The sequence below is a fragment of the Lithobates pipiens genome, unplaced genomic scaffold, assembly GCF_037356315.1.
Source record: "Lithobates pipiens isolate NorthernLeopardFrog02 unplaced genomic scaffold, aLitPip1_a1.2 Scaffold_16, whole genome shotgun sequence".
In the NCBI taxonomy this organism is placed as follows: domain Eukaryota; kingdom Metazoa; phylum Chordata; class Amphibia; order Anura; family Ranidae; genus Lithobates; species Lithobates pipiens.
The window spans coordinates 227,336,361-227,357,225 of NW_027507748.1; the positions used below are offsets into that span (position 1 = coordinate 227,336,361).

At 47.5% G+C, this 20,865-nt stretch overlaps 1 protein-coding gene across 3 annotated transcripts in view; it reads left to right on the forward strand.

Moving 5' to 3' along the window:
• The window catches only part of LAMB3 (laminin subunit beta 3), a 135,304-nt gene that overhangs the window by 101,581 nt on the left and 12,858 nt on the right, over positions 1-20,865 (forward strand). For all 3 annotated transcript variants that reach the window (XM_077481156.1, XM_077481155.1, XM_077481157.1), the window contains 2 exons: positions 2,419-2,626; positions 6,529-6,670. In XM_077481156.1, the coding sequence (XP_077337282.1) occupies positions 2,419-2,626; positions 6,529-6,670 (350 nt within the window). The remainder of the gene's footprint in view (positions 1-2,418; positions 2,627-6,528; positions 6,671-20,865) is intronic.

Genomic DNA, 20,865 nt, shown 5'->3' on the forward strand with positions numbered 1-20,865 from the left:
GGTGTTGTCTGCCTTACTCTGGATCAACTGTGGGTATAAGATTGTGTATTCAGGATTGTATGTTTTTTTTTTTAGGATTTTTGTTTTCCTTTTTTCAACCAGACTATGTAACTATATAACTACTTGTTTTTGTCTAGGCGATTTAAAAGGCAAGATTTACTTACCTAATCTTCCAATCCTCCCAGTGTTAGATTGGTCCCTGTGGCTCCTGTGGTCTAGCAGTCTTGTGCTGTGGAAGGTTCCTAATGTCATTACACCCATAGACCGGCTCTTAATGTTAAGATGTTAGGAACAGTCCACCGCTGGATGTGGGGGAGAGGGGTTTTCCAGAGCATCAAAGGATCTGCTAAGCATAGGCTCTGCGTTCACCCCGAGACAAAACGAGCAGTTAACCCATGCAGTGGGAGCCCGGGGGGGGGGGGGGGGGTGACGATAGTTGGGATTTAAGATACTGAACAGGATACAGCAGTGTAAAATTGGCCAGCAGCAGAAAAAGTTTAATTAATCAGGGATAATAGACCTAACTTGTGAATGCCTACATTTTATTAAATCTACAGTATATGAGTATAATGAGGTGGTTTGAATGCATACTATTCTTGCTCTTAGCTTTATTTTTCTTTCAAACAGTGAAGTGGCATGCTGCTAAAAAAATGCAGCTTGAAAAATTGATGGACAGCAACAAGTGAATGTTCTACTTTAAGCACACCAACCTAAATAAATGTTCTATCAGCATGAAATGAAAACTAATAGATACCCAAGATAAATGAAAATTAAAAATGCCTCTCCTTGAAACAAAAGCCAATTTTTAAGTGATGCCTTACACCCAATGAGAGACTATGCTTTTCCCATAACAGTATCCAATGCACTGACACTATGGCTGCTTTGTGCCTCTCCTTTTATAGTGAATGTTCTGGCTTACCCAAAAGCCACCTTGTTAGCTCTTCTAAACTTGATGACTTTAGTTTAACCTCCCTGGCGGTACGATTATTTCAGATTTTAGGTGCTGAAAGCGGTACAATTATTTTGCATGAAAATTTGGACTTTTATATTGTAGTCCTGTAATTCTTAGGAATAACTCACTTATATCTGTTCAAACCAGAGTCTAGCAGACATCATAATAAATTTTGAAAAATTAAATCATTAATTATAATATAATAAATAACTATAAATAATTATACCAAATAATAATATAACAATAATAAAAATTATTCAATATTGTAATCAAATCAAAAACACTGAAATTTGCTCAGTTGCAGAATTGTCACTGTCATTACTTTTCAGTATTTCATGACGGATCTCCCCACAAATCACTATCGCTCAATTCTGCGAGTGATTCTAATTTATTATCGCTGTTTTCTAGCTGGTCTAAAATCATTTTTGATGTAAAGGGACAGTTTTGGTTGCTATGGACAATCTCCAGATTCCAGGCATAAAGAACAGTTTTTATATTATAAAACTTCATGTAGGGCACTGGGCAGAATACTAGAGACAAAGGGGATGTGAAATAATTACATACAGCAATGTAATCTGTAAGATTACATTATACTGTATGTATACTGTGTGTTTCACTTTTTGAATTTAGCGCCATTCTCCGTCCCCGTGCGTCGCAAAGCTCGCAAGGAACGGAGATCGGCTCCGTGATAGATCGAGCGGAGCATGGCTCTCTTGTACAGCGGGGGGACATCGCTGGATCCAGGGGACAAGGTAAGTAAACTCTCCCTTGATTCAGTGATGCGGTCCCGAGTCCGGCTCGGGGATACCGCTTTTGGTATAAAATCTCCACCCCGAGCCAGACTCGGGAATACCGCCGGGGGGTTAAAGGTGCATTATGGTTAAAAAAAACTCAGGTAAATCTGCACAAAAATTGCATAAAAATTCATAACAAGTTGCAAACACATTTGGTGAATCTGACATTGCAGCTCAGTCAGAAAATGCAGTGACATAATTTCAGTTACTAGGTCAGATCCCACTCCTCTTAGTACAGCAAGCAAGACACAAAATACTTATTGTTATTTGCTTTTCTTGGAAATCAATTTTAATATCTTAAATATTCTATGAAAATAAATAACTTAGGCGGCACAGTGGTATAGTGGTTAGCACTCTCACCTAGCAGTAAAAAGGGTTGCTGGTTTGAATCCCAACCACGACACTACCAGCCTGGAGTTTGCATGTTCTCCCTGTGCCTGTGTGGGTTTCCTCTGGGTATTTTGGTTCCTCCCACACTTCAAAAACATGCAGGTAGGTTAATTGGCCATGGTATATTAATGGGGACCTTGGATTGTGGGCTCCTTGAGCATAGGGACTAATGTGAGTGTGCAATGTACAGTGATAGGGACAATTGTAGACACTCACTCAGGATGGGCTGGTGTCTTTATTCAACCTTACTATGTAACTTACTGTATTTATTTTTTGTCTCAGAACCCTCAACCGATCCAGCCACTATTCAAGAAGTTAGTGAATATATTTTGTCCCTCAAACTTCCTGTTGATGCATTATCTCTTCAAAGAAAAATAAATGATATCCGCAACATAGCAGAGAAGTTGCCTAATGTGGAATTAGTGTTGTCACAGACGAGAGAAGATATAGCCAGAGCAAAGAAACTACAAACGGATGCTGAGGATGCCAGGTCTGTAAAGTGTTTTTAGAGGAAATAAACAGGTTCTATCACAAAAAAGTCCACACATATCCAGTTAGTATTTTTAAGAAACATTAAACTATAAATTGTGCATACATGATATTAGAAAGTATTATTTTTATCACACACATTAAATATTGGGTATGCATTCATTGTTTTAAATAATTTTTACAATTGATGAAGATTACTTTATTGCCACAATGGAGGATTACCTGATGGATCACACTAGAACAATATAACAGCTGCATGATGCCTAGATATAGGTGTAATTGTGGGATGCTAACCTCATTCATTTAGTCAACATTTGGAAAAGGGGAGTCTCCCATATTTTTTGTTATAAGAAGGAGAAGTAGAACTCAAAATGAAGGCCCTTCATTCTGACGGTTAAATGGATATATGACAATTAATTTAGGCACATAATACCAACAGGGAGGGCATTAACAATGGTAAAAAAAAAATTTGACATAAAAAAATATTTTAATTCAAGTATGTCTATGATAACTATTTGGGACCATAATTGGGCACATTATTAATTCTCCTACTCATCAGCGAGAATTAACTTCTTTTTCACCTATGAGGGTTTATTAGTGCCCTAGCCTGCTTACAAAGTACTGATGCAGGTAATATAAGTAAAAAAATTATTTTCAATTAGTAATAATAAGGTAGTACCAACATAAATTCCTACATAATATAACTGGGCACTAACATTTAGGCTACTTTCACACTGAGGCACTTTAGAGGCACTACAGCGCTAAATATAGCGCCCGTATACCGCTTGTAAAGCGCCTCTCCTGTGTCTCCAGTTTGAAAGCCTGAGGACTTTCACACTGGAGCGGTGCTCTTGCAGGATGGTCAAAAATGTCCTGCACCACTCCTAAAGCGCCCCTTCCCATTGAAAACAATGGGGCAACGTCGCAGACGCGCTAGCGGCCGAATAGCACTACTAAAACGACGGTAAAGCAGGGCTATATATAGCCCCACTTTACCGCTGACGTCCACACCGTCCCAGTCTAAAAGTAGCCTCATAGGTAAAGTTGGCCCAGGGGGAATCCAATTGCATCTCAGGGGATCAGGAAGGAATTTTTTTCCCTGCTGGAGCAAATTGGATCATGCTTTGCGGAGGTTTTTCGCCCCAACTGTGGGTGAAGTATTGTGTATATGGGATTGTATGATTTTTTATTTATTTTTTGGTTAAACTGGATGCACTTTTTTTTTTTCAACCTGGCTAACCATGTAACTATGTAATTACTGCAGCCCTCCTTTATCTACAATATCGAACTTTATTCCTGAGCACAAATCTATATTAGGTTTGCAGAAACAGCCTGTCAATTACAGCTCTACAATGATTGACCTAGCACTGACAGCTCTATAAAATTTTCTGCCCCAACAAAAGGGTTTGTTCATTGCTACACCCCAGTCAGCCTCAACCAAAAGGAATAAAGACCCTAGCTTTCTTGTACAGTATGTACTCTTTTGATTTGCTTAAACCTGCAGTAGAAAACATTGAGGTACAGATTGTTGTACAAAGCAAAAGTTTCTGGACCACTTTGATGACTCTGTCAGCAACTTGACAATGATTATACTGTATGTCACAAAAGTGAGTACACACCTCACATTTTTGTGAATATTTTATTATATCTTTTCATGTGACAATACTGAAAAAATTATACATTACTACAATGTAAAGTAGTGAGTGTACAGCTTGTATAACAGTGTAAATTTGCTGTTCCCTCAAAATAACTCAACACACAGCCATTAATCTCTAAACTGCTGGCTACAAAAGTGAGTACACCCCTAAGTGAAAATGTCCAAATTGGACCCAAAGTGTCAATATTTTGTGTGGCCACCATTATTTTCCAGCACTGCCTTAACCCTCTTGGGCATGGAGTTCACCAGAGCTTCACAGGTTGTCACTGGAGTCCTCTTCCACTCCTCCATGATGACATAACAGAGCTAGTGGATGTTAGAGACCTTGCGCTTCTCCACCTTCCATTTGAGGATTCCCCACAGATGCTCAATAGGTCTGTAGACATGCTTGGTCAGTCCATCACCTTTACCCTCAGCTTCTTTAGCAAGGCAGTGGTCATCTTGGAGGTGTGTTTGGGGTCGTTATCATGGTGTGGATTCCTGCCCTGCAGCCCAGTCTCCGATCATGCTCTGCTTCAGTATGTCACAATACATGTTGGCATTCAAGGTTCCCTCAATGAACTGTAGCTCCCCAGTGCCAGCAGCACTCATGTAGCCCCAGACCATGACACTCCCACCACCATGCTTGACTGTAGGCAAGACACACTTGTCTTTGTACGCCTCACCTGGTTGCCGCCACAAATGCTTGACATTATCTGAACCAAATAAGTTTATCTTGGTTTCATAAGACCACAGGACATGGTTCCAGTAATCCTTGTCCTTTGCTCGTCTTCAGAAAACTGTTTGCAGGTTTTCTTGGGCATCATCTTTAGAAGAGGCTTCGTTCTGGGATGACAGCCATGCAGACCAATTTTATGCAGTGTACAGTGTATGGTCTGAGCACTGACAGGCAGACCCCCCCCCCCCACCCCTTCACCCTCAGCAGCAATGCTGGCAGCACTCATACATCTATTTCCCAAAGACAACCTCTGGATATGACATTGAGCATGTGCACTAAACTTCTTTGGCCGACCATGGCGAGGCCTGTTCTGAGTGGAACCCGTACTGTTAAACCACCGTATGGTCTTGGCCACTGCTCTGCAGCTCAGTTTCAGAGTCTTGGCAATATTCTTATAGCCTATGCAATCTTTATGTAGAGCAAATATTATTTTTTTCAGATCTTCAGAGAGTTCTTTGCCATGAGGTGCCATGTTGAACTTTCAGTGACTAGTATGAGAGAGTGAGAGTGATAACACCAAATTTAGCACACTTGTTCCCCATTCACACCTGAGACCTTGTAACAGTAACTCACAGGGTGGGGAAATGGCTAACTGGGCCCAATTTGGACATATTCATTTAGGGGTGTACTCACTTTTGTTGCCAGCGGTTTAGACATTAATGGCTGTGTGTTGAGTTGTTTTGAGGGGACAGCAAATATACACTGTTATACAAGCTGTACACTCACTCACTACTTTACATTGTAGCAAAGTGTCATTACTTCAGTGTTGTCACATAATAAGATCTAATATAATATTTCCAAAAATGTGAGGGGTGTACTCACTTTTGTGAGATACTGTATGTTAGTGTTGCCACATTTTGTCTGCACTGATTTTTTTCTGTGTTTATCTTCTGGTCTTTTTCCAAAGAAGAATAAATGATCAGCAGGGAAAATATCCTGATCAAAAGACCTCATGTAACTGTTCCACACCTTTGTATTTGTGGACCTCTCTGCAGCAACATAGGCTTCACGGGCATTATGTCCACTCATGAACTTCATTTACTTTACTGTTTTTCTGTTTGAAAATGACATTTACCAAGTATACATTTTCTAAAAATATTTTATTAGCAAATATATGTAAATGTTAAAGTCATAAGGAAGACATATTTTCACCTATGGGTAGTTAGAAAAGGCTTTAGCAATCATGATGGCATACTTCAAGTACTAATGATAGAGTTAGCCTAGAATATATGTCATTATCGCCATGACAACTGTTTTAGTTTCACAGTGAAATAATGTTTCAGAACAGACTTTTTATTGATTTACCTCAATAGTGTATATGGCATTCTGTGGGTGGCACACTAACTCAAATATGATTGACTAAATATTGAGAAATATGTATACATCATTAAATATTTTTTGCACGTTATTATGGTTTGTCATTCTTCATGTCATGCGGCTGGATTTAATTAATTAACATAAAGCATGTTTTGCAAATCAATACTCATTTCTAAAGTCTGGCAGTTTCTGTTTCATTATTGTCATTTAGGAACAAAGCAAAGACAGTTGAAGACAATGTAGATGGTGTGGTACAGAATATAGGAGTAGCAAAGAAAGCCCTCCAGGAAGCTGAAGATAAAATACGTGGATCCAGCTTGTCTTTGCAGCAGATACAAGATCGTGTGCTAGAGGTGAGATTGAAATGTATTTATTTATCTGCATAGTGGTACTGCTATACTTGGTATCATTCAATGATTTTCATTTTTTCAATGCGATCTAAAGGGCTAGGACATATTTTATATATATATATATATATATATATATATATATATATATATATATATATATATATATATATATATATATATATGCAGTGGTTAATAGTGATGGACGAACTTCCGACGGGACGTTTCGCGAACGCGAAACGCGAACGGGCACAAACGTTCGCGAAAACGACCGTTCGCCGCGGGCTCCATTGACTTCAATGGGAGGCGAATTTCGCAAACCTTTAGGTCGAATTTGCGGCCACGGGGTAATTATTAGGGGGTAGCACGTAGTCCCACCACCTGGACAATAGCATAATACATGTATGAGGTGAATTTGGGATCGATAACTACAAGCATTTTTTTTTTATTTGGGAAATTGTTCTGACAATTCAGGACTATGGAGCTAATGAAGGCAATGGAGGAGAGGGAAGGTCAGGGACCAGGGTAGGCAAACAAGAGGGTGCAGGAGATACAGAGCACTGACAGCAGCACCGTAATACAGAGCACTGACATCAGCACCGTGACATACAGCGCTGACAGCAGCTCCGTGACATACAGCGCTGACAGCAGCTCCGTGACATACAGCGCTGACAGCAGCTCCGTGACATACAGCGCTGACAGCAGCTCCGTGACATACAGCGCTGACAGCAGCTCCGTGACATACAGCGCTGACAGCAGCACCGTGACATACAGCGCTGACAGCAGCTCCGTGACATACAGCGCTGACAGCAGCTCCGTGACATACAGCGCTGACAGCAGCTCCGTGACATACAGCACTGACAGCAGCTCCGTGACATACAGCGCTGACAGCAGCTCCGTGACATACAGCGCTGACAGCAGCACCGTGACATACAGCGCTGACAGCAGCTCCGTGACATACAGCGCTGACAGCAGCTCCGTGACATACAGCGCTGACAGCAGCTCCGTGACATACAGCACTGACAGCAGCTCCGTGACATACAGCGCTGACAGCAGCTCCGTGACATACAGCGCTGACAGCAGCACCGTGACATACAGCGCTGACAGCAGCTCCGTGACATACAGCGCTGACAGCAGCTCCGTGACATACAGCGCTGACAGCAGCTCCGTGACATACAGCGCTGACAGCAGCTCCGTGACATACAGCGCTGACAGCAGCTCCGTGACATACAGCGCTGACAGCAGCTCCGTGACATACAGCGCTGACAGCAGCTCCGTGACATACAGCGCTGACAGCTAGTGATGGCCGAACGGTTCGCCCGGCGGTCGTTTCGCGGCGAATTTCCGACTTTCGCCGTCCGCGGGTTCGAACGCCTTTTTCCGTCGTTCGCCCCGGCGGACTTACGTGTTTAATGTATACAAGAACTTTAACCTTTCGTGACACGTTTATCATGTGTTACAGGACAACCAATTGAGACATGACAGCTCATGGACACTTGGACATTCCCCCTAACCTATAAATACACCCGATCCGGTGGCCATTTTACATTCTTTCTTCTGTCACTGTAGGGAAAGGATCCTGTGTGGAGTAGGGACAGAGAAAACGCTAGCTATTTGGTACACAAAAGTTCTTTTCAGGACTGGTATAGGTGTTAGGTCAGCAGCCTGAGTTTCTTTTGTCAGTTTAGATAAAGGGACAGAGCGCTGTATGCTGCTATTTTAGGGACAGCTCAGCCAGATTAGTCTTTCTTCATCATCATCATCATCATCATCATTAGCTGTTACTATCAGGTCCACAAAAGAGCTGTTCCAGCTAATCGTTCCAGCCTACTCTTTTTTGCCAATTTGTATAGGGACAGGCAGGAAGCAGTGTGTCAGGCAGTGAGGATAATTTTAAAGACTTGCTGTTACTATTAGTTCCACAAAGGTTCTTTTCAGGACTGGTATCAGTGGTACGGTAATAGGCTTGTACACGTATAATATTCTTTCTTCCAAATATAGAAAGAATATTATACTTGACTGCTGCCCTTCTGCTGCAGTCTGCTAATCATTCACAACTCACTTGTTCCACAAAGCTCTTTATCAGGACTGGTAACTTGGTCTGTCTAGGGTGCTACGGTACATAGGCTTGGGTGCGGTACAGTCTGCTGTTCTGTAAGGACCGCTATCGGTCCACAATACATAGGGTTGCCGTGCACTACTGCTGACCGCTGCCCTATACTGCAGCAGTCCTTCATTGGTATAGGGACTGACGTACAGTCTGCTAATCACTAACACACAACCTGCTTGGTCCACAAAAGTTCTTATAAGGACTGGTAACTTGGTATAGGGTGCTACGGTACATAGGCCTGAGTGCGTTACAGTCTGCTGTTCTGTAAGGACCGCTATCGGTCCACAATACATAGGGTTGCCGTGCACTACTGCTGACCGCTGCCCTATACTGCAGCAGTCCTTCAGCGGTATAGGGACTGACGCACAGTCTGCTAAACACTAACACACAACCTGCTTGGTCCACAAAAGTTTTTATAAGGACTGGTAACTTGGTATAGGGTGCTACGGTACATAGGCCTGAGTGCAGTACAGTCTGCTGTTCTGTAAGGACCGCTATCGGTCCACAATACATAGGGTTGCCGTGCACTACTGCTGACCGCTGCCCTATACTGCAGCAGTCCTTCATTGGTATAGGGACTGACGTACAGTCTGCTAATCACTAACACACAACCTGCTTGGTCCACAAAAGTTCTTATAAGGACTGGTAACTTGGTATAGGGTGCTACGGTACATAGGCCTGAGTGCGTTACAGTCTGCTGTTCTGTAAGGACCGCTATCGGTCCACAATACATAGGGTTGACGTGCACCACTGCTGACCGCTGCCCTATACTGCAGCAGTCCTTCAGCGGTATAGGGACTGACGTACAGTCTGCTAAACACTAATACACAACCTGCTTGGTCCACAAAAGTTCTTATAAGGACTGGTAACTTGGTATAGGGTGCTACGGTACATAGGCTTGAGTGCGGTACAGTCTGCTGTTCTGTAAGGACCGCTATCGGTCCACAATAGATAGGGTTGACGTGCACCACTGCTGACCGCTGCCCTATACTGCAGCAGTCCTTCAGCGGTATAGGGACTGACGCACAGTCTGCTAAACACTAACACACAACCTGCTTGGTCCACAAAAGTTTTTATAAGGACTGGTAACTTGGTATAGGGTGCTACGGTACATAGGCCTGAGTGCGTTACAGTCTGCTGTTCTGTAAGGACCGCTATCGGTCCACAATACATAGGGTTGCCGTGCACTACTGCTGACCGCTGCCCTATACTGCAGCAGTCCTTCATTGGTATAGGGACTGACGTACAGTCTGCTAATCACTAACACACAACCTGCTTGGTCCACAAAAGTTCTTATAAGGACTGGTAACTTGGTATAGGGTGCTACGGTACATAGGCCTGAGTGCGTTACAGTCTGCTGTTCTGTAAGGACCGCTATCGGTCCACAATACATAGGGTTGACGTGCACCACTGCTGACCGCTGCCCTATACTGCAGCAGTCCTTCAGCGGTATAGGGACTGACGTACAGTCTGCTAAACACTAATACACAACCTGCTTGGTCCACAAAAGTTCTTATAAGGACTGGTAACTTGGTATAGGGTGCTACGGTACATAGGCTTGAGTGCGGTACAGTCTGCTGTTCTGTAAGGACCGCTATCGGTCCACAATACATAGGGTTGCCGTGCACTACTGCTGACCGCTGCCCTATACTGCAGCAGTCCTTCATTGGTATAGGGACTGACGTACAGTCTGCTAATCACTAACACACAACCTGCTTGTTCCACAAAAGTTCTTATAAGGACTGGTAACTTGGTATAGGGTGCTACGGTACATAGGCTTGAGTGCGGTACAGTCTGCTGTTCTGTAAGGACCGCTATCGGTCCACAATAGATAGGGTTGACGTGCACCACTGCTGACCGCTGCCCTATACTGCAGCAGTCCTTCAGCGGTATAGGGACTGACGTACAGTCTGCTAAACACTAATACACAACCTGCTTGGTCCACAAAAGTTCTTATAAGGACTGGTAACTTGGTATAGGGTGCTACGGTACATAGGCTTGAGTGCGGTACAGTCTGCTGTTCTGTAAGGACCGCTATCGGTCCACAATAGATAGGGTTGACGTGCACCACTGCTGACCGCTGCCCTATACTGCAGCAGTCCTTCAGCGGTATAGGGACTGACGTACAGTCTGCTAAACACTAATACACAACCTGCTTGGTCCACAAAAGTTCTTATAAGGACTGGTAACTTGGTATAGGGTGCTACGGTACATAGGCTTGAGTGCGGTACAGTCTGCTGTTCTGTAAGGACCGCTATCGGTCCACAATACATAGGGTTGCCGTGCACTACTGCTGACCGCTGCCCTATACTGCAGCAGTCCTTCATTGGTATAGGGACTGACGTACAGTCTGCTAATCACTAACACACAACCTGCTTGTTCCACAAAAGTTCTTATAAGGACTGGTAACTTGGTATAGGGTGCTACGGTACATAGGCTTGAGTGCGGTACAGTCTGCTGTTCTGTAAGGACCGCTATCGGTCCACAATAGATAGGGTTGACGTGCACCACTGCTGACCGCTGCCCTATACTGCAGCAGTCCTTCAGCGGTATAGGGACTGACGTACAGTCTGCTAAACACTAATACACAACCTGCTTGGTCCACAAAAGTTCTTATAAGGACTGGTAACTTGGTATAGGGTGCTACGGTACATAGGCTTGAGTGCGGTACAGTCTGCTGTTCTGTAAGGACCGCTATCGGTCCACAATAGATAGGGTTGACGTGCACCACTGCTGACCGCTGCCCTATACTGCAGCAGTCCTTCAGCGGTATAGGGACTGACGTACAGTCTGCTAAACACTAATACACAACCTGCTTGGTCCACAAAAGTTCTTATAAGGACTGGTAACTTGGTATAGGGTGCTACGGTACATAGGCTTGAGTGCGGTACAGTCTGCTGTTCTGTAAGGACCGCTATAGGTCCACAATAGATAGGGTTGACGTGCACCACTGCTGACCGCTCACCTATACTGCAGCAGTCCTTCAGCGGTATAGGGACTAAGAGTTTTGTCACAGGGTCATTTAAAAAATGACATGCAGAGGAAGAGGCAGGCCCTTCCGCAGGGGTGGTAGGGGTAGGGCAGGAGCAACAGGCTTGAGCCAAAGTGGGAAGTTGCAGAAGGTGCGTTCAATTACTTTAAAGGATGCACCAGACTTGGTTGAGTGGCTCGCTCAGCCTTACTCTTCTGCACCCTCCTCATCCTCTCGATCTGCACCCTCTTCTTCACTCTCTGCTATGTGCACCCCCAAAGACACTACCACCAACAACACGACCACCACCACCACCACCACATACCTTCCGCTTGAGTCACTGGAATTATTTTCCGATCCATATCAAGAGGACATTTCTGATGCGCAGCCACTCTTGGTATTGGATCAGGAAGAGGAGGTAGCAACAAGCGCTACTCAGCAGTCTGACGCCAGTACCCAGATCAGCCCAAGGAGGAGGTTGGTCCCCGGTGTTGCTGCCTACTCTACTTATAGCGGTGGGGAAGGTGACGTTGATGATGACGTGTCTAGTGATGTCACGTGGGTGCCCACAAGAGAGGAAGAGGAGGGGAGTTCAGAGGGAGATATGGACCAGCAGATAGGGAGGAGAAGCAGCAATGACTTACATTGCACAGCAGGGACAAAGCAGACTGCAAATGTATCAGGAGCGAGTCATCGACCATGTACGGTCACATCTGGCGCTCCCAGGACACCGGCACATGGCTCCGCAGTGTGGGCTTTTTTTAACGTGTCCGCTGCTGACAATAGCGTTGCCATCTGCAATCTTTGCAGTCAACGCGTTAGTCGCGGTAAGCCCAATACTCACCTAGGGACGACCGCCTTAAGAAGGCACATGAGCAGCCATCACCGAGCCCAGTGGGAGCAACGGAACACACAAAGCCACACTGCAGGCTCTCACCGTCCAGCCTCGTCTTCTACTTCTCCTTCTCCTCTCTCCTCACAATTGTCCTCCACTCCACCTTCCATCACGCCAAGCTCACATTTTTCTGCAAAAAGGCAGGCTTCCGTGGGCCTAATGTTTGAGCGTAAAAAAATGATGACGCCGGATAACCCTCTTGCCCAACGGTTGGCGGCTGGCTTGTCAGAACTCATAGCCCGCCAACTACTGCCATATAAACTGGTGGACTCGGAGGCCTTTCGCAAATTTGTGGCCATTGGAACACCACAATGGAAGGTCCCAGGAAGGAAGTATTTCTCAGAGAAGGGCATCCCAGAGCTATATGGCCATGTTCAGCGGCAAGTGAATGTATCTCTGGCACACAGTGTCGGTGCCAAGATACATCTGACCACAGACACGTGGTCTAGCAAACACGGGCAGGGAAGGTATATCAGTTTTACTGCCCACTGGGTGAACCTTCTGACGGCCGTCAAGCATGTAACCCGTGGCACCCGTGTAGATTTGGTTTTACCGCCACGGATTGCATGCAGGCCTGACTCTTCTTCTCCTCCTCCTACTCCATCCTCCTCCCTCTCCTCCTCAGCTGCCTCCTCCTTTTCCGCTGCTAGCGTCTCTTCCACTGCACCGCCCAAGCTCCCCAGAACCTATTCCACATGCCAGGTGAGACGTTGCCATGCCGTGCTGCGTCTGTTGTGCCTGGAAGCAAAGAGCCACACTGGCCCGGCACTCCTTTCAGCTTTGCGTTCACAGGCAGATGAGTGGCTAACACCGCTCAATTTGACAGTTGGTAAAGTGGTGTGTGACAACGGTGCCAATCTGCTTAGCGCATTGAAACAGGGCAAAATCACGCACGTGCCGTGCATGGCACACGTCTTAAACTTGGTCGTGCAGCGATTCCTTGTCAAATACCCTGGGGTCCAGGACATCTTGCGGCAGGCAAGGAAAATCTCGGCCCATTTCAGAAGATCTTACACGGCCATGGCTCGCCTTGCTGACATTCAGCGGCGACACCATCTGCCGGTCAGACGTCTTATTTGCGATTGCCCGACGCGATGGAACTCAACCTTCTATATGCTTGATAGGCTGCTCCAGCAGAAACGTGCAGTTAACGTCTACCTGTATGAACTCTGCGAAAGAAACGGTTCTGGGGAGCTGGGTTTTTTTTCACCGCGCCAGTGGCTGCTCATGCGCGACACATGCAGACTTCTGCGGCCATTTGAGGAGATCACCAAACTGGTCAGTCGCAGCCATGGCGCCATCAGTGACATGGTACCTTATGCCTTCTTTCTGGAGCGTGCATTGCGTCGTGTCATTGATCAGGCTGTGGAGGAGCAGGAGCGGGAAGATGAGGAAGTCGCAATGCTGGATGAATTCCCAGGGGGGGCTACTCTATCTGAGACAAGTCAACAACAGGAGTCTGATGAGGAGTCAGAGGAGGATGGTGCCGGGGCGGATGAGCAGGAGCAAGAAGAGCATGCTTTAAACCTTTCTGGGATCCCTGTTGTGCGAGGATGGGGAGAGGAGAATGAAGAGGACGACATTATCCTGGATGATGAGCAGGAGCCAGGCCACCACACCGCTTCCACTTTAGTGCAAATGGGGGCCTTCATGCTCCAGTGTTTTAATAGGGACCCCCGTATAAAAAGCATGAGGGTCAAGGACCAGTACTGGGTGGCAACGTACTTAGACCCCCGGTACAAACACAAAATGGCGGAAATGTTACCGCCGTCGCAGAGGGCTGTCAGAATGCAGCACTTCCAGGCCTTGCTTCGAGAAATGCTGCATTCTGCTTTTGCGTGCGCTGGCAGAGGAGCAATTCCCACTCCCAGAGAAGGATTTGCGGGTACCAATCCAACAGCGCCTGCAAGAAGAGGCCGGTTTGAAGATGTGTTGGTGACTTCGGATATGAGGTCATTCTTTCAGCCGACCCATCGACAGGTGTCATCCGGATCCAGCATCAGGGAACGCCTAGACCGTCAGGTGTCCGACTACATTGGGTTAACGGCCGATGTGGACGCTCTGAGGAGTGATGAACCCCTAGACTACTGGGTGGGCAGGCTTGACCTCTGGCCAGAGCTTGCCCAATTTGCAATCGAACTGTTGGCTTGCCCCTCATCCAGTGTCCTGTCCGAAAGGACGTTCAGCGCAGCAGGGGGGATTGTGACCGATAAGCGTACTCGCCTAGCTCACCACAGTGTTAACTACCTCACATTTCTAAAAATGAATGAGGCATGGATCTCGGAGGAATTCAACACATGTGATCAGTAGACCATGTATATGTCTATAAACAATTTTTGGAATCAAGCACACAGACCTTCTTAATTCATTTGGCTCACTTCCCTGACCCAAAAAAGCACACCGTACTATATGCCCCTACCCTCCTCTTTGAAGAGGTTGAGCGGTGTCATATTTCTACTGGGGCTGCTTATTATGAGGGGTTCCCACCATCCCTGTGCTGTGCTGACTTCCTCCTGGGTGTTCTTATTATGAGGGGCTCCCACCATCCCTGTGCTGTGCTGACTTCCTCCTGGGGGTTCTTATTATGAGGGGATCACACCATCCCTGTGCTGTGCTGACTTCCTCCTGGGGCTGCTTACGGTGCTGCTGTCAGCGCTGTATGTCACGGAGCTGCTGTCAGCGCTGTATGTCACGGAGCTGCTGTCAGCGCTGTATGTCACGGAGCTGCTGTCAGCGCTGTATGTCACGGAGCTGCTGTCAGCGCTGTATGTCACGGAGCTGCTGTCAGCGCTGTATGTCACGGAGCTGCTGTCAGCGCTGTATGTCACGGAGCTGCTGTCAGCGCTGTATGTCACGGAGCTGCTGTCAGCGCTGTATGTCACGGAGCTGCTGTCAGCGCTGTATGTCACGGAGCTGCTGTCAGCGCTGTATGTCACGGAGCTGCTGTCAGCGCTGTATGTCACGGAGCTGCTGTCAGCGCTGTATGTCACGGAGCTGCTGTCAGCGCTGTATGTCACGGAGCTGCTGTCAGCGCTGTATGTCACGGTGCTGCTGTCAGCGCTGTATGTCACGGAGCTGCTGTCAGCGCTGTATGTCACGGAGCTGCTGTCAGCGCTGTATGTCACGGAGCTGCTGTCAGCGCTGTATGTCACGGAGCTGCTGTCAGCGCTGTATGTCACGGAGCTGCTGTCAGCGCTGTATGTCACGGAGCTGCTGTCAGCGCTGTATGTCACGGAGCTGCTGTCAGCGCTGTATGTCACGGTGCTGCTGTCAGCGCTGTATGTCACGGAGCTGCTGTCAGCGCTGTATGTCACGGAGCTGCTGTCAGTGCTGTATGTCACGGAGCTGCTGTCAGCGCTGTATGTCACGGAGCTGCTGTCAGCGCTGTATGTCACGGAGCTGCTGTCAGCGCTGTATGTCACGGTGCTGCTGTCAGCGCTGTATGTCACGGAGCTGCTGTCAGCGCTGTATGTCACGGAGCTGCTGTCAGCGCTGTATGTCACGGAGCTGCTGTCAGCGCTGTATGTCACGGAGCTGCTGTCAGCGCTGTATGTCACGGAGCTGCTGTCAGCGCTGTATGTCACGGTGCTGCTGTCAGCGCTGTATGTCACGGAGCTGCTGTCAGCGCTGTATGTCACGGAGCTGCTGTCAGTGCTGTATGTCACGGAGCTGCTGTCAGCGCTGTATGTCACGGAGCTGCTGTCAGCGCTGTATGTCACGGAGCTGCTGTCAGCGCTGTATGTCACGGTGCTGCTGTCAGCGCTGTATGTCACGGAGCTGCTGTCAGCGCTGTATGTCACGGAGCTGCTGTCAGCGCTGTATGTCACGGAGCTGCTGTCAGCGCTGTATGTCACGGAGCTGCTGTCAGCGCTGTATGTCACGGAGCTGCTGTCAGCGCTGTATGTCACGGTGCTGATGTCAGTGCTCTGTATTACGGTGCTGCTGTCAGTGCTCTGTATCTCCTGCACCCTCTTGTTTGCCTACCCTGGTCCCTGACCTTCCCTCTCCTCCATTGCCTTCATTAGCTCCATAGTCCTGAATTGTCAGAACAATTTCCCAAATAAAAAAAAAATGCTTGTAGTTATCGATCCCAAATTCACCTCATACATGTATTATGCTATTGTCCAGGTGGTGGGACTACGTGCTACCCCCTAATAATTACCCCGTGGCCGCAAATTCGACCTAAAGGTTTGCGAAATTCGCCTCCCATTGAAGTCAATGGAGCCCGCGGCGAACGGTCGTTTTCGCGAACGTTTGTGTCCGTTCGCGTTTCGCGTTCGCGAAACGTCCCGTCGGAAGTTCGTCCATCACTACTGACAGCAGCTCCGTGACATACAGCGCTGACAGCAGCACCGTAAGCAGCCCCAGGAGGAAGTCAGCACAGCACAGGGATGGTGTGATCCCCTCATAATAAGAACCCCCAGGAGGAAGTCAGCACAGCACAGGGATGGTGGGAGCCCCTCATAATAAGAACCCCCAGGAGGAAGTCAGCACAGCACAGGGATGGTGGGAGCCCCTCATAATAAGAACACCCAGGAGGAAGTCAGCACAGCACAGGGATGGTGGGAACCCCTCATAATAAGCAGCCCCAGTAGAAATATGACACCGCTCAACCTCTTCAAAGAGGAGGGTAGGGGCATATAGTACGGTGTGCTTTTTTGGGTCAGGGAAGTGAGCCAAATGAATTAAGAAGGTCTGTGTGCTTGATTCCAAAAATTGTTTATAGACATATACATGGTCTACTGATCACATGTGTTGAATTCCTCCGAGATCCATGCCTCATTCATTTTTAGAAATGTGAGGTAGTTAACACTGTCGTGAGCTAGGCGAGTACGCTTATCGGTCACAATCCCCCCTGCTGCGCTGAACGTCCTTTCGGACAGGACACTGGATGAGGGGCAAGCCAACAGTTCGATTGCAAATTGGGCAAGCTCTGGCCAGAGGTCAAGCCTGCCCACCCAGTAGTCTAGGGGTTCATCACTCCTCAGAGCGTCCACATCGGCCGTTAACCCAATGTAGTCGGACACCTGACGGTCTAGGCGTTCCCTGATGCTGGATCCGGATGACACCTGTCGATGGGTCGGCTGAAAGAATGACCTCATATCCGAAGTCACCAACACATCTTCAAACCGGCCTCTTCTTGCAGGCGCTGTTGGATTGGTACCCGCAAATCCTTCTCTGGGAGTGGGAATTGCTCCTCTGCCAGCGCACGCAAAAGCAGAATGCAGCATTTCTCGAAGCAAGGCCTGGAAGTGCTGCATTCTGACAGCCCTCTGCGACGGCGGTAACATTTCCGCCATTTTGTGTTTGTACCGGGGATCTAAGTACGTTGCCACCCAGTACTGGTCCTTGACCCTCATGCTTTTTATACGGGGGTCCCTATTAAAACACTGGAGCATGAAGGCCCCCATTTGCACTCAAGCGGAAGGTATGTGGTGGTGGTGGTGTTGTTGGTGGTAGTGTCTTTGGGGGTGCACATAGCAGAGAGTGAAGAAGAGGGTGCAGATCGAGAGGATGAGGAGGGTGCAGAAGAATAAGGCTGAGTGAGCCACTCAACCAAGTCTGGTGCGTCCTTTAAAGTAATTGAACGCACCTTCTGCAACTTCCCACTTTGGCTCAAGGCTGTTGCTCCTGCCCTACCCCTACCACCCCTGCGGAAGGGCCTGCCTCTTCCTCTGCCTGTCATTTTTTAAATCACCCTGTGACAAAACTCTTAGTCCCTATACCGCTGAAGGACTGCTGCAGTATAGGGCAGCGGTCAGCAGTAGTGCACGTCAACCCTATGTATTGTGGACCGATAGCGGTCCTTACAGAACAGCAGACTGTACTGCACTCAGGCCTATGTACCGTAGCACCCTATACCAAGTTACCAGTCCTTATAAAAACTTTTGTGGACCAAGCAGGTTGTGTGTTAGTGATTAGCAGACTGTACGTCAGTCCCTATACCAATGAAGGACTGCTGCAGTATAGGGCAGCGGTCAGCAGTAGTGCACGGCAACCCTATGTATTGTGGACCGATAGCGGTCCTTACAGAACAGCAGACTGTACTGCACTCAGGCCTATGTACCGTAGCACCCTATACCAAGTTACCAGTCCTTATAAGAACTTTTGTGGACCAAGCAGGTTGTGTGTTAGTGATTAGCAGACTGTACGTCAGTCCCTATACCAATGAAGGACTGCTGCAGTATAGGGCAGCGGTCAGCAGTAGTGCACGGCAACCCTATGTATTGTGGACCGATAGCGGTCCTTACAGAACAGCAGACTGTACTGCACTCAGGCCTATGTACCGTAGCACCCTATACCAAGTTACCAGTCCTTATAAAAACTTTTGTGGACCAAGCAGGTTGTGTGTTAGTGATTAGCAGACTGTACGTCAGTCCCTATACCAATGAAGGACTGCTGCAGTATAGGGCAGCGGTCAGCAGTAGTGCACGGCAACCCTATGTATTGTGGACCGATAGCGGTCCTTACAGAACAGCAGACTGTAACGCACTCAGGCCTATGTACCGTAGCACCCTATACCAAGTTACCAGTCCTTATAAGAACTTTTGTGGACCAAGCAGGTTGTGTGTTAGTGATTAGCAGACTGTACGTCAGTCCCTATACCAATGAAGGACTGCTGCAGTATAGGGCAGCGGTCAGCAGTAGTGCACGGCAACCCTATGTATTGTGGACCGATAGCGGTCCTTACAGAACAGCAGACTGTAACGCACTCAGGCCTATGTACCGTAGCACCCTATACCAAGTTACCAGTCCTTATAAAAACTTTTGTGGACCAAGCAGGTTGTGTGTTAGTGATTAGCAGACTGTACGTCAGTCCCTATACCAATGAAGGACTGCTGCAGTATAGGGCAGCGGTCAGCAGTAGTGCACGGCAACCCTATGTATTGTGGACCGATAGCGGTCCTTACAGAACAGCAGACTGTAACGCACTCAGGCCTATGTACCGTAGCACCCTATACCAAGTTACCAGTCCTTATAAGAACTTTTGTGGACCAAGCAGGTTGTGTGTTAGTGATTAGCAGACTGTACGTCAGTCCCTATACCAATGAAGGACTGCTGCAGTATAGGGCAGCGGTCAGCAGTAGTGCACGGCAACCCTATGTATTGTGGACCGATAGCGGTCCTTACAGAACAGCAGACTGTACTGCACTCAGGCCTATGTACCGTAGCACCCTATACCAAGTTACCAGTCCTTATAAGAACTTTTGTGGACCAAGCAGGTTGTGTGTTAGTGTTTAGCAGACTGTGCGTCAGTCCCTATACCGCTGAAGGACTGCTGCAGTATAGGGCAGCGGTCAGCAGTAGTGCACGGCAACCCTATGTATTGTGGACCGATAGCGGTCCTTACAGAACAGCAGACTGTAACGCACTCAGGCCTATGTACCGTAGCACCCTATACCAAGTTACCAGTCCTTATAAGAACTTTTGTGGACCAAGCAGGTTGTGTGTTAGTGATTAGCAGACTGTACGTCAGTCCCTATACCAATGAAGGACTGCTGCAGTATAGGGCAGCGGTCAGCAGTAGTGCACGGCAACCCTATGTATTGTGGACCGATAGCGGTCCTTACAGAACAGCAGACTGTAACGCACTCAGGCCTATGTACCGTAGCACCCTATACCAAGTTACCAGTCCTTATAAGAACTTTTGTGGACCAAGCAGGTTGTGTGTTAGTGTTTAGCAGACTGTGCGTCAGTCCCTATACCGCTGAAGGACTGCTGCAGTATAGGGCAGCGGTCAGCAGTAGTGCACGTCAACCCTATGTATTGTGGACCGATAGCGGTCCTTACAGAACAGCAGACTGTAACGCACTCAGGCCTATGTACCGTAGCACCCTATACCAAGTTACCAGTCCTTATAAGAACTTTTGTGGACCAAGCAGGTTGTGTGTTAGTGATTAGCAGACTGTACGTCAGTCCCTATACCAATGAAGGACTGCTGCAGTATAGGGCAGCGGTCAGCAGTAGTGCACGGCAACCCTATGTATTGTGGACCGATAGCGGTCCTTACAGAACAGCAGACTGTACTGCACTCAGGCCTATGTACCGTAGCACCCTATACCAAGTTACCAGTCCTTATAAAAACTTTTGTGGACCAAGCAGGTTGTGTGTTAGTGATTAGCAGACTGTACGTCAGTCCCTATACCAATGAAGGACTGCTGCAGTATAGGGCAGCGGTCAGCAGTAGTGCACGGCAACCCTATGTATTGTGGACCGATAGCGGT